The sequence below is a fragment of the Gopherus flavomarginatus genome, chromosome 15 (genome assembly GCF_025201925.1).
Source record: "Gopherus flavomarginatus isolate rGopFla2 chromosome 15, rGopFla2.mat.asm, whole genome shotgun sequence".
NCBI lineage: Eukaryota > Metazoa > Chordata > Testudines > Testudinidae > Gopherus > Gopherus flavomarginatus.
Window position 1 is genome coordinate 28,526,164 of NC_066631.1, and position 22,892 is coordinate 28,549,055.

A 22,892-nucleotide genomic window follows, 5' to 3' on the forward strand; every position below is an offset into this window, starting at 1 on the left:
TTATGAATAGCGTCAAAACAGATTTGTAAATCTTTCTAGTTTTAAGTTAGATTTTGCCATTACTCTGATACAGTGTTTCACCTTCCTCACACATCCAGGCAAAGCATTGAGAACTTAAAACATTCTATAACTTCCAAGGAAGTGCTAGTTTATGATAGTCTAACATTCAACCACTTTCCTGAACATCTTTAATTCCAGAAATAAAAAGTACTACCAGGAAAAAAGACATAACTGCCCTCTCTCTGCTTAGTTTTTAAATTTAAAAAATTATTCTCCAGAGTACCAATAAGAACTCACCTTCTGTCAAGACCAACTTAAGTAAGTTATTAATTTCCACTTCTCCAGGATATAGGATATTTAGCCCAGAGCTAAAAAAAAAAAAAAGAAAAAAAAAAAAGAAAAGGTGGGGGGAGGGAGGAATCAAAAGTCAAATTTAACATTTGTTTATAATGAGTGAAAAGAAAAATAATTCCATTATAAACATGGGAAACAGAACATTAAAAGTTGGAGCTTACAATTGTATAGCTATCACCCTTAGAATTATTCCTTAGAATTTTTAGAGAGATATTTTTATACTAAGGAGAGATGTCCAACACTTCTTAACATTTAGATTAATTTATCTGTCATATAATTGCAATGTTTCCTCTGTGATTTCTGCTAATCAAAGAAGTTTTGTTGTATAAGCAGAGGATTTCCCCCCCTCTAAGCCATCTGCTCCCTCCTGAAAAATCCTACAGCGAAGTCATCACTGTAACATACGATAGCACAGTCATTTCTGTAACAAACAGATCAATGTCAAACACAGGATGATGGCTTTACTGTAAATCCAAGCAGAACAGTGGTGGAGAGAGGGAGAAAGCAGCAAATCAAATATCTGAAATGAGAACTATAGGAAATGAAAGCCAGTAGCCAGGAACTTTTACTTGTATTAACTCCTTTAACCTCATTAACCTTTGACCCATTATGGAAATACTTCTTTAAAATAAGTGGGGAGCCAGAAGTACAGTAGTGTTGGAACTGCACTGCTACAGCTACACCTCCAAAAAAAAAAAAATAGAAAGAAAGAAAGAAAGAAAGTAGTCCCCCCAACCCCGCTTTAATAGTTTGTCCCCTCTGCATAAATTATTCACCGTTTCAAGGGTAAGAGATCACCCTTGTGAACAGGCGTGTGCTCCTGATTGCTTATACTGTTAAAAGAGCTACTATATGGACATGTTTTACCTTATTAAATGTATCTCATACCAAACATAAGTGTGTGGTCTACTGTTCATTTTACAAGAGTGAACTGGAACCAAGATTTCTGCAGTTTTTCCCCCAACTCAGTCACTGACTCCAAGACTGATCACAGTCAAGTCACTTTGAAATGTAGACTTAGAATAGCCATCACCACATGGAGAGTCTACATTTCATAGTACCTTACAACATAATTTATTTAATTCAAAATTTAAGTCAGAAAATATGAACCTCAAAATTAACTTGGAATTTATTTTTACTACAAGAAGAAGAAATCCTTCCTGATCTTTACTGATCTGCTCCTTTGCTTACATAAGCTACAATGCTTTAATGTATTTGCTGACCAAAAACAATAAATCTAGTCAAATACTGTAACAACTACTTAACTGTTCTATCAATATCCACTGTGTAAACAGTCAGCAGCATATATAAAACCTGAAAAGACGGCCTTCAAACCAAAGACATACTACTATTCTCCGGTGCATTTAAATGGCTGTATACATTTTGTAACTTAGTGGTTTATAAGAAAGGCACACAGGTTGATCTTTGGAAGATTTTGTTCTCAAGCTTTGGAACATTTCCCACTTGAAAGCAGATTTACAATCTGTGATTAGGACACTTGAGACAACATTCTTTGCCCTTGAGGTGCACATTTTGTGATTCTCTTGATACACAATTGCTTTTTTCCACTTTATTGTCCTCAACTTGGTCACTCTGCTGTCATGACAAACCACAGAAAAGTTTCACAGCTTGTAGCTCAAATGAGACAGCAGTGCGGTTCAGGCTCAACGACACTGCTCCTTCAGCACTAGTGCCCAGTGTGCTGGGGAGCTGAAGCATCTGCTTAGATAATACTGTTAGGTGCTGATGCAGCAACACAAAGACATTGGGCTCACCCCATCCTAGGATGCCTATATAACACAGGTTCCTCATCCCTAAACACAAGTCTCCCAAAACCCCAAGCCACCTGGACATCCTTGCAACCCATTTCATACTTTTCCAAAATCATCCTCAACCTATAGCATCCCCAAACCCCACTCATTCCACTTGTCACCCCCATCCCCCAAAAAAGTCTCAAATCTGCTTTCTGAAACATTGCTCTAACCACCATCATTTATACAGATTCTTTCACCTCAGAGCATATATAAACCACACACACAAACACACTGTACCCATCACTGTCTTGGGTGAAACATGACAGCTATTTAACACCATTCTCACGGTTAGGTTAAAAGAAAAAGAAAAAGTGTAGCCAACAGGAACTGCAGGAGCAAATTAAAGTAGGCATAATGTAGTTATTGCATACTGCATCACCATCGCCACTTAACATCCTGCATTTTTCTTCTCCTCCAAACCAACCAAATTTGCAAGATCTGATCATATTTATCTAAAATTTGCCACAGCCATAGTTTACACACAGAATCCTGGATTCCTATAATAAAGTTCAGATTAGCTGTATTTTTAACTTGAATGGCTCAGTGAACTAAGAAATTATGGCCAGGTTATGATTTTTCATGACTATTATTAAGATCTTAGTTTCACTTCATTTTGACAAAGTAACATTGATATTTACCTGATTGCTAGACAGACCTCCTTCTGAATTTCAGGGCAAATCTGGCTCTTTGGTGCCATCAGTAACTGCCAAAGTAAGAGGCCAGACCTTCTAACAATGTCTCTGTTTCTCTCAGTTTGGGGGCTGAAGAAAAATTTAAAAACCACCTACAAAAACGATAGTTAGAAAATACAGCAAAATTAAAAACAAATTTCTTTTCTTCTCTACTCAAGGGAAGTGCTTCATACAGGAAAAGCCTCTATAACACAGAGGCTCAAATGGAGGCAGAGTTAGGCCAACTTTCAAAATTTTTATGGTCACTCTAAATAATTTCTCCAAGGTTGCTCAAAGTTGGTGGTAATCAGAAATTGAATCCAGATCTACTGAATCTGCGATCAGTGTCTTAACAAAAAATAGACAAACCACCTTTGTCCTTGAGCAAATAACTTAACCTCTCTGGATCTTATCCGATTTATAAAACATAGATAAGAACTCATAGGGGTCTAATTTTAGGCAATAACACATTCTAGAAATGCAAAATAAGAAGTTCTCTAGGTTAAGGTCCATTAGCTCTTCTCCACTCAATACAAAGTCACCATTAATTTAAAGAAAGGTTTACTTGTTGGTCTGCATTCTTAAAGTCTCCTTTACAGAGTTTATTTTAAAATATATTTAAGATTTGTTTATACCTGAAAGACAACAAGGATGCAGCGTATAATGCAAGTATCTCCATTCACCATAGCTTTCTCCATGATGTCGCAAATACTGCTGAGATGGTGTGCTTCTATGGGATGTTGCTTGCCCAAAAAATTTGTTATTGGGAGATTGTTACTGGCTGCAAGCAGATTTAGTTGGTGTATGCACATGGCACCAACATGGTGCAATAACTGGTTGATAACCTCACTTGTGGTTATAGCATCTCCTGAAAGAAAAAAATAAATGGACATACTTTTCTCTATGAACAGAGAGGTGCATGTATGAAGTTTACATTCATTTTTAAAACGTGTTATGAAACCATCATTAGCATCACTGAAATTCTGCAGCACTTCAGAGCTATCGTCTGCATTAAAGGTAAGAGATTTCTGTTCAAGTTTTTAGAAGTGTTAAAGGCAGAAGTCAGAAAACCAATAAACATGCACAAAAAAAGCTTTTTTCTTATCTTCAGTAAAGATCAAGTAATTTTGTAATATGCTGTAACTAACCTTGTGGCTTTCTGAGGAAAGTATGTTCAGTGCTTTATGTGAATTTAGATTACGTTAATCTCATATTTTACTTACACTTATACAAAGTGCTGACTATATGCTCACCTCTAGGCTCTGTGATGATATGACTAACTCCCAGTCTCTGACAGACATAATGGAATGCTTGGTTTCCAGGATTACACCATTGATCAATATAGTCATTAGAGCATGTCCATATCATGTTATTCCTAGTATCATAACATGCACCTGAAGAGAGAATATACAAAAAAAATCAAAATAGTTTTTATTTATTAAAAAGTTGTCCGATGGTAGTATTTTCTATTGGATTTTTTTTCTTGGAAAGCAATTCAAACATTGCTATATCAGATGTGGATTTAATGTGTTTTCTAAAGTTAATTCAATTACATTAGATGACACATCAAGCTGCTTAAAGGGTTAAGAATAACAATCTTTTAAAGCAAATTTCCTAATTGGTTAGTGCAAACCCCTCATTCCTCAGTGTCCTTATCACTCAAATTGCCTGCTACCAATTAGTCAACTGCCTGAAATGCTGGGGCTAGCACCTTATGCTCAGGAGTTGGCACCATCATGTTGCACAACAGACACTTGACAAAATTACCGTACTTCGTGATGGACATTGGGGGGGAGGGGGATGTTACGTCATTCAATTTTTTTTAAAAGTTACCATGGACCTCAAAATTTTTACCCTTGCTTATGCTGCTGTTCAAGAAAAATAGATAAAAGCAGTTTCAAATATTTCAGTTATTTCTATTCATAATTAATTGCATTTGTTTTTAATTTCATAGCCTTGCTCTTACTACTTTGTGGTTATTTATAGAGCTGGTGGCATGTATGATGCTGTGCAACTGGTGAAGAGTGGTAAGCAAACAGACCTCTGGCCTGAGCAGCTTACAAGTGGGCACAATACGTTATAAAAACAATAATGGTGTGACAGTGTCACAGCTGGATCTTTAGAAATTATATAAAGGAGAGAGAGGAAAAGTATGAACTTGGCAGTATCCTCACTGCATGAGATTGCAGAAAATTCTTCTATAGGCTTGTCTAGAGTAGGATAGACGATATTTAAGCACATTTCAAAACTCAAGGGTAGACTGGACAAGTTGTATTGTGACAGACGTTAAGGGGATTGATGCGAACCTTCAGCTTGATTGATTAACATGTTAACATACTCCTAGCCCTGTCTGCGCTAGAGTTTCAAAACATGTTGGCCAAAGTATTTTAACGAACGTTTAAAAAAATTATACCTTTGATCCTTGTCAAAGGGAGTCCTATACAGATCCTAGTTAACATTTTAATTAAGCATTGTTTAAAACCTGTTGGTATCTATTATATGGAGATATACCTATCTCATAGAACTTGAAGGGACCTTGAAAGGTCATTGAGTCCAGTCCCCTGCCTTCACAGCAGGACCAAGTACCGTCCCTGACAGATTTTTGCCCCAGATCCTTAAGTGGCCCCCCTCAAGGATTAAACTCACAACCCTGGGTTTAGCAGGTCATAGCTCAAACCACTGAGCTCTCCCTCCCCGGTTATCTAGCATAGCCAGTGTTTACCAATTTATTCCTATTCTATTTTGTATCCTTCTGACTATTGAGCTGGCAGAAGCAATCCAAGTCCAGAATGCAAATACAAGTGAAGCCGTGAAAACCAAAGTCAGGGAAATAAGAAAATATAAGCAGAACATCTTCCTGGTTAATACATTTATTTTTTAAAGTGAAGATAGGAAAGTTCAAATCTTCTAAACATTGACTCTTTTTTTTAAAGAGTCTGTAATACAACAGATATTTAAAAAAAACTTTTAATACCTCTTCTCACTCTCTAGAAGAGAGAGTTCACCTTCAAAACTTGCAAACCAAAGCATAAGAAATCAGGAAAACAGCTTTCCTTTAGAATTTTCACATCACATCTTCTAAGTTGTAATTTTATTTATTTAATTTTTACCAAAAAAAGTGGAAGTTACTGGAAATTGAAAGAAATAATTTAGAAAATAGAGACTGCTATCTCCAATATTGAATGTCCCTGAAAATAAATGTATTTCTTACCAAGTCCTGGTATTAGAGCACCACGTCCCAGTGAACTTCCTGCGGCATCAATGAGATCTGCTCGGCTTGTGAACTGCCCATCTGAAATATTGTATACCAAGCTAGAAGCAAGAACTTTAAAAAAAACAAAACAAAAAAAACTCAATTAATTTCTCAAACGTTTAAAATATGATAAAGAAGAGAGTTTCTGAAATCTGCTGTAAGGATAACAAAAAAACAACTTACTTTTCAAAGATGACAAACCACTTGTCCCACCAAACAGTGATCGTGTCGCAGAGCTGCCTGACCCACCTGGAGGTGGGACCAACATCACCAAATATGTTCCACATGTGTACATTGGAGTCTTTCGTAACATTTTCAGTGGTAGCCCACAACTAGTGTTAGCAGCTGAAATGTTAAATAAAGCAATGAATCAAACAATTATTTTTCTAAACAATTCGTAAGATAGGGAGAGCAAGCAAGATACAAGTCCTAAATATAATCTGTTTTGGAGTTTAAATAAATCCATCAGAAATACTGATAAATCTAACATTTTTGCAGGCTTTGGAAGTTACTTGTGGGTCTGGCCAGTGGACTCTAAAGATCCACTCCCACTCATTAGGAGATAATTCCTCAGAGGGCATGCATGGTTTCAGTGGCATTTTAAAATATAATTTGAATAAAACAATCTTTAAATATGAATAAAAACAAACCCTAGTTTCCACAATGATGATGATGACAATGGCAACAACAACATCAGAAAAAAATAGAAACCTAAAAGCTAGCAGAAGGTATAATATACAGAGAAGCAAACAAAAATCTGTCGTAGGGATGTCTAAGATGGTAAAATATCACGAGCCACATTTTAAAGCCCAAGGAAGTTAATATAAGAGGCCCTCTGGGATTCAGTACCACTTTTTAATCCCTTGAAATCCCCCTACCCTGGTCCCATATCCAGTGAAGCATGATGATCTAGCCTCCAGCCAAGAAGGTGAAGGTGGAGCTCCGGCCAAAGCTGATCAACATTGCTCTGAATACTGACTGTTCAAGAGGAACCCATATTTTATTTTCTGAAGCACTCCTATTCACTACTAGGCAACATATAGCTTCTACAAGATCTCCACTACACCCCTTTCCACTCCCTGTCACAATCTAAAGGAGACGTGCAAAAACACTAGGAAAATATTTGCAGTGGTGTAAATGTACATTCCACTGGTTAGAGAGAGCATTTTCTTAACTGAGGAACTTATAACAACATGTAACTGGATCCATGAGATATTTTAAAATCCATATGCATACAGTAATCTCACCATTAGTCAGTGAACCCAGGGTTCCAGATTATTTAATGCATATTTGAAAAAAGGAAGAGAACTATTCAAGACATACCCCTAGAAAGTTTGTCTTGAAAAGGAACTTTAAAAAAATCCTCTGAATGCAAAGAAAGTGATCAGTACACTAGTTTAGACAGGGTGTTTGAATAAAGTGAAACTTAATATAGTAGTTTCAATACGGTCATAAAGAACAGTAATACTGTAGTATATAAACAATTAATCAGTATACCAATAACAATGTCACACATATTTGCTATTTCATCAATAATAAAGAGGTACTGCAGAATAGTGCCCAAAACACAATTTCAACAGTGCTACAGTGTGAAGAGAGTACTCGATGAGTGCTTTGAATGGGAATTGGACCACCTGTTTATTGATGTCCAAACAATATTGTGTAACACCACTAGAGTATCCCTCACCTCAATATGAGTTTACATAAGTATAATGAAATTTCATAACACGCATGGTCACTGGCATAAAAAAATAAGAATATGATGAACAATTTCTACTGCCAATAGAAAGGTTAAAGTTCATTTTGAGAGCCTGGGACACTTACTGGAAACTGATTTAGGATTTTCTGAAGTATCCTATTCATAGTAAGGATTAATAATGCCAGAAGAAAATAATTCACCATGCTATTGTTACAGGTTTGTCAATGGTTCCATGTAAGCCTTTATTTATAACCTAAAAGTGAAACATCTTCTGAAGAAAAAGATCCTTTCGGATTTCTTGGAAGACTTTTAAGGCCTCTAAGTATTGCCTCAATGTACTATTAATGCCATTTTTAAATCCTTATGAAATCACTTATGCATCTAGCCTCACCTCATTTTCCTCCTATCTTTATCTCACTGGCAATTCCATTGCCCCCTTCCCTCCTTCCCGACACAGGCTCACAATCCTGGAGTTATTTTTACTCTTCCTTCATTTTGTCCCCACATCAAATCTATCATGAAATCCTGTCAGTTTTCCTTCTACATTATCTCCAGAATCTAAACTTTCCTTTCTATATGCCCTACCAAAGCTCTGGCCCAAACCCTGATAATCTTGCACATAACTACTCCAATGTCCTCTTTGGTCTCCATGAAAATCGTATGATCCTCCTCAAATCAATTCAGAATACATCTGCTAAGCTCCTTTTGGTTGCCACTCCAGCCACTGTCTGCTTCTCCTCAAATCCCTTCACAGGCTGTACCTCCCCATCCCCATATCAAAGACAATATCTTGGCCCTTTAAGGACAAAACAACATATAATCACTCAATCATGGAGTTGACAATAAAATTAGTTTTCTGGGAGAGTAATCAAGTCAGCTTTGTCTGACATACCAGTCCCATAGTTTAGCCATTAGTTTTATTCTTGGATGTTCAATTTTCCTATAGATCTTTTGGAAATGTACAATTAAATAGAAGAGAGGAGCTACCTGACTAAAATCAAAGTACTATGAGATCTTCAGTGAAATAAGTTTCACCAAAATCTAGGAAAGCTTTGTAAGTTGTGGCTGATGAATTTTAATTTTTAGTCCAATTAAAGGAGTTTATAACAACATCGAGACAAAGGGATCCAGATGGCCTGTAAAAATAATTCAAGATCAATCTGCAGTACAAATTAATTTGATTTTTATCCTACTTTTCTACAATTCCTACATTTAAAAAATGAAAACCCTCATTCTGAAATATTTAAATAGCTTCTCAATCAAACTTTGCATTTTATATACTGCAGAATGTTATGCTGAATGTAAAATGAATCTAAAGAACCACTCATACCGAGCTTTAAATTAACTTTAAAATGGTTTAACTGTTCCTACTGCCAGTCTACTGAGTATATCGTATTCTTAATATTTTATGCCAGTGACAAATACTGAGTAATACCTTACTCTTTACTCCTGGGGGAATTCTGCACCAAAAAAATAAAAATTTTGCAACAAAAATTAAAAAATTATGTGCATAATATTTTAAAATTCTGCAAAATTCTGCATATTTTATTTGTCAAAAGAACACCTCATAATCACACCAGTTTCAATTATTTTTGGTCATTTATTTCAAAATACCCGTCAGCAAGTATGTAACAATACAGACGACAAAAAAGATTCAGGAAATGTTTTTGGACAAATAGATTTCTTACTAGGCATATTAATACAGAACTCTGAGTAACTCATTTAAACTACAATACAGAACCATATTTCCAGCACCCCTCAGAAGCAGTGCAAAGGCTTGGGAGAGTCAGGGGTAATGGAGGAGCTGAGGGAGATGGAAGTAAATTGCTGGGAAGGAGTCTGGGTGTGAAGTTGGAGGATTGTTGGGTACGGGTGGGAAAAGTATGGAAGAGGTTTATAGGGAAGGGGGGCAGAGAGGGATTGTTAGGAAGCATCCCCCATGCAGACCCTGGCTGACACCTAGCCTCTCCAATTCAGTCAGACACATCTGCTCCTGTTCCTGTGTTCCTGCACCCCATGTGTCCCTCCACCCCAACTCAGACAACCACTCCCACCATCCCCATGTGGTCCTGCACCCCTCCCCCTGTCCCCAAGTGGCTCTGTACCCTCTCCCTGTCCCCATGTGTCTCTGTACCCGCACCCAGTCACTCCCCATCCCTGTGTATCCTTGTATCCCCCGTCCCCATGTGTCTCTGTGCCCCCACCCATCCACTCCCGTCCCTATGTTTCCCTTCATTTCCATGTGTCTCTGTGCCCCCACTCAACCACCTTCTGTCCCTATGTAGCTCTGCACCCCGTCCCCCATCACCATGTGTCCCCACACCTCCCTCCCTCCGAGGCCCTGTGCCTCCACTCCCATTCAGCCCCTGCCCTGTCTGTCCTCCTCCACTAGCCCTTATGACCCCCTTTTTGATCCCCCACCCAGCACTCCATACTGTCTGTTCTCCCCATAGCCCCTGTCTCCTGACCTGGCATGACAGGCGCTGCAAAGAAGGCGGGCTCTTTCTCTTCCCTCACTAGCTGGGAGTTGCTGCTGTGTTCTATTGCCACAGCACCCTCTGGTAAGCAAAAGACAGAACTGCAGCAATATTTTGGCAGCAGCTTTTTTTTTGGAGCAAAAAATTAATATGCACAGCTCGTTAATTATGCGTACATGCAGTAGTGCAGGATTCCTCCAGGAGTAACTCTTGAAATGGTCCCATTGAAACCTATAGGACTATCAATCAGAGTAAGGATGGCACAACTGAGCCATAAACTAGGAACAAAAAGGCGCTGTGTTTACGACAGCTACAGTTTTGGCATGATCAATTTTTTTCCTTGCAGCAGTGTATTTTACATGAATATGAACTGTTATTTTGCTATTAGAATTTTGACTGTTAAGCACTTGCACTGAAGCATGTATTTGCATGAAGTATTCCAAAAGCAATTATCTTTACAAGAAATTCACATAACTTGCAAGTATTTTAATAAATTCTAAGACATTCATAACAGTAATGTATATTTATGTATATAGGCAGTTTAAAGAGCCTAAATATAAGACACTATATGTACAGATATGTAGGATTTTCAAATTCTACAGTCAGAGAAATAATTTTGTAAATATGCATCACTGCAAACAAAAAATGAAAAATTATTGTAAAGGAGAAGAGTACTCTTCTGACCTGCTTGGTCCTCTTTCAATGTATTGGAAATTGTAGAGCCAGTTAGAGCAGCCAGTGTTGCTGATGGGGAGGCTCTGTACCTTGAAAGCCTACTCAGAAGCATCTCATTTATACTCTTTGCAGATTCTCCCTCTTTTCTCATTAGTATAATGCGCTCCTGTAGAGGATTTGCTATACATATATCATTTTCTACCTATGCAAATGAAAAAAAAACCTTAGATATTTAAGTCCCTAAGAGATTAAGGATTTTATTCCTCCATGCTTGCAAAATGAGAAGAGAAGCAAAAACCAGATCCAGATGTATGCAAGGAAGTCTGATACCAAGGTGATTGGTGTGACTGAAATACCTAGAAATACAGATTATTACATCCTGGCCAAAATCATAGCATGACTGATCATCTTTAGACATTTTTTACTTTGTAAAATACAACAGTAATAGCCAGTTGCCATAAATAAATTTACAGAAATAAAGTTGAAGTTAACATTATACAAAACCCAGTATTGAGATGATTTTTTTAACTATAGCAAATAATACAAAGTAAGCAGTCTCCACTTAGTATATGGCACTTACACTAAATTACTGTTTCAGTATGAAACAGAGTAATAACAATGCTATAATATATTTCACACTAACAACACATGTTACAAGCAAGCCTGCAATACTGGAATGTCCTTTGGAAGTGCAGATTTTATAGTACGGCTTTTCATCCTGTTAAACACTATGTCAACTGCTTGTAATGTTTTGACTGTATTCCTGAAGTTATGTACTAGCACTCAAATGAACAATTAACATGTCCAGTAACTTTATTAAATGTTACTATTTTAAGAAGTGTTATTCATGTCACTAAACTAAGTCTGCTACAAATAAACAAATTGCTAATTTAATTGAAAATACACTTACTATAAGTTCAAAAATATCCATAAAGACAGAGTGTCCCTTTGGTGTTTTTTCATTCAGGCTTGCAGGAGACCAGATCCAATAGAAATAGGTACCATCTGAAGAAAGATGTACTGTGGTCATAGTACTGCCAACTGGAAAGTGATTTACTGGCATGGGGAGTATGTGACATACCTAGAGATCAATAGGAAAGCAAGAAAGAAGGAGAGTTCAGTTCACATTTTGAAGCTGTTCTTCAGACTATTAATTTTAAAAGTTAGTGTTTTTAGTTATTCTAGAGCAAGGCCCATTAGGCTTACTTATCTAGTTATAATTTGCTATGATTTGAGGGAGAATACAGTTTGCCAAATAAAGGTATTGTGTACTAACGAATTCCACGCTAGCAAGACACAGTTATCCATCTAAAAATAGACAAAAGATCATGGTGTCAGATTGCTGAAAAATGTATAAAGTATCATCAGCAAAATGTAAATATTAATATAGTTATCTGTTTTATCCTACTTTACTGAAATGTCTGCTCAAAATTCTGGAAGGAAACTCATTTAATGAGGAATCCAAACACTAAATTTGAGGAAACATATTGTATATGGCTGGAAACAGACAAACAGCCTTACTCCTTATTCTTCAGTGAAATTTCTTTAAACCACAATGGAAAAACATTGTCAAGAGGGATAGTTGCTCGTCTGCAAAACACAATTATAGCGAGAAGTGAAGGTGTCAATCATTCTTGTACTTGAGAAAAACGGAGGCATCGGGAGGGTAGCAATAAATATATTTGGTTTGAAGATAAAGATCGTTTTACTTTGTTTTAAAATACTATTAATTTGTAATGTGTGCGCATAAACACTGTAACACAATGTAATTTGTAAGATGGCTTTTGAGGCAGGACATGCAACTCTACCAGTGGGAATCTGTAGAAGCAGTTTCATGAAGGGAAAAAGCAAACTCTCAGCACAAGAGAACTAATTAAATTTAAATCAGAAATTTTGCTGAAAGTACATCAGTTTTATTATTATTTTTCACAATTTAATAACTTTTCTTTACTATATGATGATTATGAAATAAAGGCATGAGGGTTTTGGTGGTTTTTTTGTTTTTGTTTTTTTACCTGAAGGGTATTCTGGTCAATGACCTGGAAAAGAGAGTGAGGCTTATTATCAAAAGAGACAGGCCGATGAAGAAGTTTGCCATTGCCAAAAGCAACCCATCCAGTCTCCAACTCCTCGTTACGACAGTATACAAAGCCTCTGGGGAAAAAGCAGGACATTACAAACCTTTAAATATGCTGCACCTTTTCAAACATTTATTGAGCTTTGTTTGAACCTAGCTACAAATCCATTTATCTATTTAACGTAGTAACACTGGTTTTAAGCATGTGAAGACTCTGAAGATTCAAGAATCATAAGCAAGGAAAGAATGAAGAGATAGAACAATCTCAGTGCTAATAATTTGTATTGTGAATTGCACAGGGCTGAAAATTTGTAACATAGGCGATATAAATTCCTAACTACCAAGGTTTGATGCGGACAAGGTGATGAAATGAGACGGATGGATTTTAAGCAGCAGGCCGCGACTTTTATTAAACTTAAACACAAGAAAGTGGCACTACCCATCCATCATCGATACTCTCCTATACCAGGCATTTCATTGGTTCCAATGTAGGAGTCCTGTAAACCCCACCATACAAACGGTAACGTGGAGTAGGCTCTCCTCAGAGCTCACCTCGTTCCGAGTCCAACTACCCACCTCTCCATGAGGGGGACGGAGGGTACAGAACGAACAGAACCTTGACCCACCAGGGACTCACCCTCTCCCATGAGCCCAAGGTCACCACCAAAATCCCAGGTTTTTTACCTCTGGGAACCATTAATTTTATCCTTTCAACTCCATTGGAAAAGGGCCTCAAGATGCAATGAATTCATAACTCAACCAAGTACCTCATTTAGGTGCTATGCCTATTCTTATTCAGCCTACTGTGGCCTGAAGGTGCTCTGAGGAAAGGTGAAAAATTCCTTGGTCCTCTGCCAATTGGCTCATGGGAGAAAAAATTCCTTCCTGACCTCCAAAACGGGTGACTGGCTAGTCTTGCAGTACCAGTCAGGCCACATTCCCAAGCCTAGCTCAGGGTGGAACAGAGTCAAAAGAGCTCCACATGGCCTCCACATGGCCCCTGACTCAGGTTAAATCCTGGGAGCTAGTGAATGCTACTCAATCAGCCCCCCTTGCTCCATCTGGCCAATGGATATCAGAGATTCCAATGTGGGGGGGAAGCTTCCTGGTGTCCCTCAGTGACAGTTGCATTTCCTAGGTACAGAGGCTGTCCCACTTGCCACTACCAACTGCTCCCAGGGAAGAATAAATTTATGCCTACAATATTCTATAAAGGAAAACATCTCAAAATATGGACCATGTTAGATGAGGAAGATATTTAATGGCAGTAATTTTCAATATAAGAAGGGGGGGAAATCAAATCACTAAATCTGAATCACTCAGAAATGATTTAGTGAAAAAAATATTAGATGCTTCATACACATATCAGGTCCTCTGGTGACAAAGATTTATCTAGATAGGATAATAGATCTGCAAAGGCAGAAATATCACAATATTGTGGCTTACCGTAAAGTACCGTGTAATCCAGATCCTAATTTGCTTATTCCTCTGCCTACTGAATTAGTTGTATAAAGATAAAGTCCATCTGCTGCAAGACAGCGCCCTAAGTCTGCATCTGAAATAGGAAGGAAGCATTGAGTGGAGACCTTTTATGGACAGCAAAGCTACAATGATCATGTCGCTGCTGCTGTTCGGACAGTGACTGAAAACCAATGAGAGCTCCTCTTCTTCTCTGGTCAGAAGAAGTAAAGTTTATATTTACATATAAATTATTATTTGCATTACAGTCACTTCTAAGATGGCCAATTAAGGACCAATGCCCCATTTTAGTAGGCACGTTACCATGCCTGTATCCAGTTATGCATAACTGTATATTTACAATTTACCCACATTGCTAATGTATATATATTAAAATATGAAATAAATTATACAAAAAATGTGAACTGCTTCCAAGCAACTCGAATGAGAACAGTGTAACATGCACCCAGCTGCTCATTCAAGTATGCAAAATGGCATCAGGTAACAAACTGTTTTCTCAGATATGGATGATATACATTTGAGAAGTTCCCTATTTCTATATTGCTTTCTTATCTGTCATGCAACATGGCTCAGAGTTTAAGTTCTAATCTTAAATTCCTCATGTGTTCTGATTCAGAGTTCAGAACCTGATCAGAGAGCCCCTGCACATTATTCAAGTCTGACTATGGTGCAAGTTAGAATGCTGCATTTAACCATGCTTAATAATAGGACATAATCAACGGGACTCATTTTAGATGAAAATGCTTTACCTTCACTACCAGAATCTAAAATTATTCCTTACAATACATTTTAAACTTAATTTTCAATTAAATACTTTCAGAAGGTTGTAATGGAGCAGAAGACAATTTTCTTTTGTTTTGCTTGAAAAGAATAGAAGGATTTAACTCCTGTTCCTAGGGTATCAAGAAAAGGTTACTGTTGCTCACACATCAGCATACTGGAAGGGGAGATAACACCCAAGGTTTATGAATATGGCAAGCTTTTCTGCTCAAGATCACCACTGTAACATTAACATACTGTTTGTAACTGTGTGAAAAAAAATCTAATCCAGTGCATTTAAGATATAATTGCTGGTGCCAGTAAATGCTGGTGGAACTCAGTATTGCTCATATATCTAGCCATTTGTGTCTCAGATCTGTGTTAATTGAGAAAAAGTTCTTTGATAAGGAGGATGAGATCTCTACCAAATCTTTTAACTAAAATACCTTAGAAGTAGAAGTAGAAAACTAACAAGCAAGCAAAAAAAGATGGAGGATGGGGGGAGAATGGAAAAATCTGGCAGCAATGATACATGTATGGCACACACGATATAATATTAATGCAGGAATGTCAAATAACCAGCCCACTTGATGTATTTTGGTAGTTCACATTACATACTAAGATCAAAGAATCTACACTTTCTTTTTTTTTTTTCAGAACAAGTATCTTCCTAGCTCTCATGGTTGCAAACATAAGCTTCCAAACATGCATGGAGTGTAAACCAATATATTTGTCTTCCTGAGTCTGTAGGTAAGCTGACATAAATGACTCAGAGGTGTGAATTCTTTCATCTCTAGTGATCTCACTGAGATATCAACTCAAGTCTGATGACACTTCAACACCAACAATAACTATTTCATTGCTTACCTTTGTAGCAATAGAATTAGGGAAGTGGTGGGATTGGGAATTGCTGCAGGCAGAGAAATACAGAGCGAAGAACAGGAGAGGCACAGAAAGAGAAGTCAGAGCGGAGGAGGATGGGTAAGGAAGAGAAAGGACAGAAACACTGGCAGTCCTAAAGTTAAGCACTTTCCCACTAATGGATGTTTAACGTGACAATAATGCATTAGACAAAAAACAAAAGTTTCGTTATAAAAGCTATTCTCACTTTAATCTTTGTGCAAAACTCCCATTGAAATCGGTGAGTTCTGCTATGCATATTGCTTGATAGAATCCTAAATGTATACCCCAGATCGCTAGCCATGATAAAAATGACATTCAGTCCTTACCAGTAACGAAGTTGTACCCACGCATTGAAGCCAATAGCAAGTGTTTAGTAAAGTGATACAATCCATTGTACTACATCAATATGAAGATTTAAATCTTTCCTTTAACCAGCTAAAACTTTATTAATTTTAATACAAGTGGACTCATTTCTTCCATTTAACCCCCTACTAAAAAAAAAAGGGAAGCTCTATTCACTCATGTATCCATCTCCATCAAGTTAACATGATTGTGTATTACAAAGACTTTGTACTATTACAAAGATGACCCGGTAATAACAGGCTCCCTGTAAAATTAAGTCCATGCCCATTAGTCTGTTTCTGAATGTGCGACTTGGAAAACTGGGTGCCTACATAGCCATCTTTTTGCGCAAATGTGGGGTTTTGCAGCTATAACAAGTGCCTGCATGTTCCTACAGATGCCCAAGTACGCTATCTTCTGAAAAACATGGCCCCATGTATTCTCTTTGTTATGCCTCATGACTGCTTTTATACTCTTTCCAACAGAAAGAAAAAGAACTTCTCAAATTCTAAAGCTTTAGATAGAGAAAAAAAAATACTCTGTGCAATCAATGCAAAAAAAAAATCTGACACTCTCAAGTGATTTTAGTATAGTCATAAAACAAACTCTTCACCTTTGTTTTCAGAGCTGGAGCCACTGTTGGCATCAGGTGCAGGTAACATATCTTCAAATCCCCAAGATACCATGTGTTTTCCCCCAAGCAAACAGGAGGGAGATCCAGGCCCGCCTTCCAGAAGCAGCAACCTTTAAACCAAAAAGAGTACAGAGTAAGATACATAAAGAAAATATTTTCAGAATAATGATAAAAGCAACAATTAACCATCTTGAAAATTAAGATTAAAGATTTTTCAAATGAGAAATTTCTTATCTCTAAGCTACAGTTCATAATTAAGCCATTTTAAGAGAACTTCAGGAATTTAATTTTTTTTAAATTAACACACATTGAGAATTAGCCTTTCATCATTATCCTTCCTTAATTGACTGGATTTTTCCTAGGGCTTCAAAATTTTCATTTTAGTAACTATAAAGTCTTGGATTTATCAATGGATCACATTTTGAGACTAATCTTTTATCTTTAATATTTACACATTTTCAAGGTTGATGCAAAAGAGCTACAATTAGAAAAGTTATTACTCACCTGTATAATACATCAGCCACAGGCAGGGATCCCAGATCTGTCTGTTTCTGTAATAGATGTACTGTGTGAACAAAAGTTTTCAGTGATCCCCTAGGAAAATAATTAAAATAAGAGTTAGAAGTCTTTGTTCATGGAAAATACACTAATTTGTATGCAAGGCAACAAAGGACAACAGATATTTAAGACAATGTCCAGTGTCCTTGTAAAACCTCAAGGATGTTTTCTCTCTCAACGAGCCAACTTCTTTTCCTCTTTGCATCCTTCTTCTGCATTATTTCCACCCAACTCTGGGGTAACACAAACAAAGAAGGGGCAGAGGGAAGGATGTTATCCAACTGCCAGTCCTGGACCCACTTCTTATTTTGGGCATCAGCTGCCACAGGCAGCTCCCCAAACAATATACAAGGGAGGGCAACTAAGAATCACCTTTAGAGCATCTTAGATTCTTTTTATTCCTAATTTAAGAAAAATGATAACATCTATGCAGCCTGAAGGACTATATTTGGTTTATAAGTGTTGCAAATGAAGGCTTTAAAGGGATAGTCAAGTGCTTTCCACAACTGATTATCTTTAAAAAGAATTTAAAAATCTCAAGCCTAGGAAATAGAAGTTGGGGTATACACTTGCAAGTGTTTGTCAGAGAAGTTGAACGGTAGAGATCTCTTAATTGTTTAGGCCACTACCAAAATGTTTCTTATAAAGAGTTCTTCAAAAACTGACGGGGCTCGTTTTAGTAGCTTCTACACGATGTTTAACTTGCAGGTGCATATAGAAACTAAGGAAGTGGATTACCAGTACATTAGTTTTGTACAAACTTTAGTGCTACGCCCTGGAAAATGCCTCTAATGGATGACAGTCCTTTGACATCTCATCTTTGAAATGCTCAATTTCAATTTCCTCCCAAGAATTTTAATCATTTTTTTAAAACAATATTCATCCCATTGCTTTTGTATCCTTAGGAAAATGAAGCACCCATGATTGAAAAAGGATTATCAATAGTAGTCTTCTTTCAAAGGCTTCTTTCTGTATAAATGGTGCCCAACGCATGGAGGACTGCATGGCTTTTGTAGGTAAACACAACACTGTAGGTAGCATTATGTAGATAATTTTGCAAAGACAAGCTAAGATGATGATCTTCAATTCAATGCCTTTGGTTAATTTGGGTTTCTTTAACCATTTAAATTCACAAAGACATTATCCATGCCTTTTGATAACAACTTAGACATGCCAGATAGCAACCATTGACTCCCAACTGGTGCACAAAACAAAAGTTATTTGTCACATACATTTTATTTAATGCATTTAATAGATTATAAACCCTGAAGATACTACTGTGGTCATCTAATCTGACCTCATGTATAACCCTGCATAGGAATTCCCTGAAATGATCTGTGTTTCAACTATAGCAGATCTTTTAGAAAAAGATTCAATCTTGATTTTAAAATTGCCACTGATGTAGAATCCACCACAACCCTTGTTAAGGTGTCCCAATGGTTAATAACACTAAGTGCTAAAGAATTGTGCTTTATTTCTAGTTTGAATTTGTCTAGCTTCAACTTCCAGCACTTGATCTTGTTATAACTTTGTCTGCTAGATTGAAGAACCCATTCTCAAAGTTCTGTTCCCCCATATAGGTACTTCTAGAGTGGAATCAAGTCCCCTCCCCTCCCCACACACCTTCTCTAAAACAGGCTGAGCTTCTGGAGTCTATCACTATAAGACACGTTTTCCAATCACTTAAATCACCCTAATGGCTCTTCTCTGAAACCTCTCCAATTTATCACATCTTTCTTGAAATGCAGATACCAGAACGGGAAACAGTATTCCAGTGGTTGTCACATCAGTGCCAAATATAGAGGTAATATAACCTCCCTACTCCTACTCAGGATCCTTATTTATACATCCAAGGATCACATTAGCCTTTTTGGTCACTATGTCGCACTATGAGCTCATGTTCAACTGATTATCCACCATGGCCCTCAAGTCTTTTTAAGAGTCTCTGCTTTCCAGGAGAAAGTCTCCCATTTTTTGTTCCTAGATGTATAATTTTACATTTGGACTTATTAAAACTCTTACTGTTTGCTTGAGCCCAGTTTATCAATCAGTTCAAATCAAAGTAATTTTTAAAAAAATAAACTCATAATATCTCAGCTAATCCTTTCTAAAGCTGGCCAAATACACTCTATGTAGAAGGCAATTATTCATAGCAGAAAGAATTTGAAAGATACAGTAAAACAATATGGTGTTTATATTCAAATTCAGGTTACCTATAAGCCAGTAGGTCAACATCAGTCTTTTTCCACAGGTAGCCTTTATAAAGAAATCTATTACAACAGCACCTGATAACATTTCTCTGACCATTTGCTAGTTTCCATTATAGAACATACTTTTCTTGTGTTTATAATTCTACATTTGCACCTTATTCAGTTAAAATTGGCAGACAACACCTCAGCCCAAAAGTATTTAAAAAATTTATGTCAAGATTTTCAGATGTGACTAGCGATTTGGTGTACATCAGAGGGTCACGATTCTCAAAAAGTGCTTAACACCAGTCCTCTAAAAATCAGGAGCCCTTAAAGTGAAGTAGGACACAAACAAAACAATCAATCAATAAATGGTTAATTTTGAAAGTCTTAGCCTACACCATTTTTTTGTCCAAGGAAAACAGAATCAGCACAATCTACTTCCTTTGAGGGCTTCTCTATGTAAACTGGCAATTGAATGAAAAAGACCTCCTTGAGCAGATGACAGACTGAAGTACATTGACCTCTATATAAGCCCTTGAGGAAATATAAGCAGCAGGACCAGGGTCACAGAGCATAGGGAGAAGTCAGACAAACCTTTCCCCATTTATTAAAAGAAAACGAATGAAGAGAATGTTTAGTATCACTGTGTCAATCATCCTTACAGATGGGTTCAACACAGTAAAGGAAACCACATGCACAAGAGTCAGTCCTAGGCTAAATCTTTCCTCTTCCACACGAGCTAAGCATTTATATTGTGTGTATTGGTTTAATCTTTTCCAACCAATTTTTAATATGAAGATACTACTAGTTAGCGTAAAATGAAAAGCTTTTCCACAGCATGACCACATTATACACCTCTACCTCAATATAACGCTGTCCTTGGGAGGCAAAAAAACCTTACCGTGTTATAGGTGAAACTGCATAATATCTAACTTGATTTGATCTGTTGGAGCACACAGCCCCGCCTCTGTGGAGCGCTGCTTTACCACATTATGTCCAAATTCGTGTTATATCGGGTGGCGTTATAATGGAGTAGAGGTGTAATTTCTGCCATTCTTTAGCACAAACACATGCTACCCTCATTAACCATGATATCTGTCTAATATAGACTCTTCTTACCTTGCACAGGCCAAGGCAACAAGGGCGGCAGCAGCATTCTCTTTTTGTTTATATGGAATCTGTTGGCCTGAGGCAGATGTTTCCTCCAACCAGGAGCAGAGCAAAGATTCAATTCCATTAAGACAGTCAGCTGGTTCCTTAGTCAAACTCAAAGGCTGGCAGTCTCGAAGGCAATTCAATAGTACTTCAGCAGTTATGTTACACAGAGAAGGGTCTGTTCTACTTTGAGACTGAATGAGAGGAAAGACCAATAGAAGTCCCATCCGTGAAGTAAATGGTGCTTGCTCAGGTTGCTGTAACAAACCCTGACGCTTGAGCAAGGCCAACGTTTCTTCATCCCCAGAATTTTCCCGTTCATGTTGTTCTTCCAAGGCCAGCTGGCGCTGAGCATTCCAGAGTCCACGCAAAGCATTTAAACGGTATTCAAGCAGACGGGCATAGGCGTTGCTCTGGTTTCCGCACACAGAACGCAAACGCTCAGCTAGTTCTGTTGGATTCTTAGTCTCAAATGTTAGAATCTAAGAGGAGAACAAGGTCACGTTTACTAGTGAAAACATGTCTGCTTTTATTAGAAATGCTTTAAAAAAAGCAAAGTCCAACATAATACATGTAATATAACTTCTAAATATTAGATTGGAACATAATGCCAATCTAAACTGTTAGAATATTTTTTAAAAGAAAACATTTCACGTCTTAAGTCCATGTCCCAAGAAGTGCATGATTATTCCCTGAAGTACGTTTTGTACTACTTTCTCCAGTTTTATAACATTTCAAGTGATAGAGCTTCCCCCAATTTTCTAACCTCACAGCTCCCTCCCACTGCCAAGTTTTTTTCCATCTGCTATTCATCTCACTTTTATCCCATTACTCTGTTATACCTGCTTCAAATGTTTGCAGTTATATAGTGTTCTCTTCCTTACTGATAGCTGCTGTCACATCAAACACACACCTTATGATCAGATGTTTCTATGAGGAGAAAAATGTCTATCTTGGCACTTCCAAATAAAATGGGAAACAAAGTGGGAACAACAAAATCAAGTAACCCTGATGGAAAGCAATTTTTAGAGAATTCTTCCAAGTACTAAGCCAAAAAACCATTATTTCTGTGAGAGAAGATAGATCTCTTTTCCTCATATTACACAGTACCGCATCTGAGATCAGCAGAGTCACTCGAGCTGGCATGCCCTCAATAGAAATAAGAGGGAGCTGCTGGCAGAGCATTTTCTGTGATAAGTCCTTGGATTTATTAGCCCTCGGGAATACTACAAAGCCAATATTGTCTTCTCTCTTTACTCAGGCTATTGAGGAGAGAAAGGGTTAAGAGTAGGGGTAATTATATTGACAGGCAGTCCTTCTATATTTTGTGTTTTTTAACTTACCGGATAGGCATACAGAGTATACAGTAGGAAAATAAAGATAAATTTTATAAATGTGATGAACAAGAATAGATAAATCACTTCAGGACATGTCATATTGACCATTTTCATGAGTAAACTTACTGAAGTCAGTGAAACTACTTTACCTAAGTATAGTGAGCAGCATTTAGCCTTACTAATAAAAGGGTAAGTTTAAAAAAAATGAAATTCTTACAGAATTTACATTAGCAAAGATACATTTTAATGGTTAAATATTAGCAAGTAAATTTTGTATATCAATGTTTCCAGTCTAAGAATGTTAGTTACTAAACTATATATTACACTGAATAATACATTTACGATAAATACTGTTTATATTAAATTGTTCTTTTAAAGTGCTAGGCTTTGTGTATTCTCTCGCCTCCTATGGCAGAATATTCTATGAATCTGTATTAGAGGTTGTCATACTTCATAATGTTTTGTTCCAAAAAGTCACAATTTTATATGCAGGAAATGTGTTCCTTGTAACTA

At 37.1% G+C, this 22,892-nt stretch overlaps 1 protein-coding gene across 6 annotated transcripts in view; it reads right to left on the reverse strand.

Annotated features, from left to right (window-relative positions):
• Positions 1 to 22,892, reverse strand: part of HECTD4 (HECT domain E3 ubiquitin protein ligase 4) — a 109,063-nt gene that overhangs the window by 66,218 nt on the left and 19,953 nt on the right. For all 6 annotated transcript variants that reach the window (XM_050924253.1, XM_050924251.1, XM_050924254.1 and 3 more), the window contains exons 2-14: positions 21,007 to 21,524; positions 17,642 to 17,731; positions 17,117 to 17,247; positions 14,467 to 14,575; positions 12,959 to 13,097; positions 11,854 to 12,024; positions 10,953 to 11,145; positions 6,276 to 6,437; positions 6,051 to 6,164; positions 4,093 to 4,233; positions 3,475 to 3,707; positions 2,807 to 2,952; positions 298 to 368 (exon numbers count right to left, since the gene is read on the reverse strand). In XM_050924253.1, the coding sequence (XP_050780210.1) occupies positions 298 to 368; positions 2,807 to 2,952; positions 3,475 to 3,707; positions 4,093 to 4,233; positions 6,051 to 6,164; positions 6,276 to 6,437; positions 10,953 to 11,145; positions 11,854 to 12,024; positions 12,959 to 13,097; positions 14,467 to 14,575; positions 17,117 to 17,247; positions 17,642 to 17,731; positions 21,007 to 21,524 (2,218 nt within the window). The remainder of the gene's footprint in view (positions 1 to 297; positions 369 to 2,806; positions 2,953 to 3,474; positions 3,708 to 4,092; positions 4,234 to 6,050; positions 6,165 to 6,275; positions 6,438 to 10,952; positions 11,146 to 11,853; positions 12,025 to 12,958; positions 13,098 to 14,466; positions 14,576 to 17,116; positions 17,248 to 17,641; positions 17,732 to 21,006; positions 21,525 to 22,892) is intronic.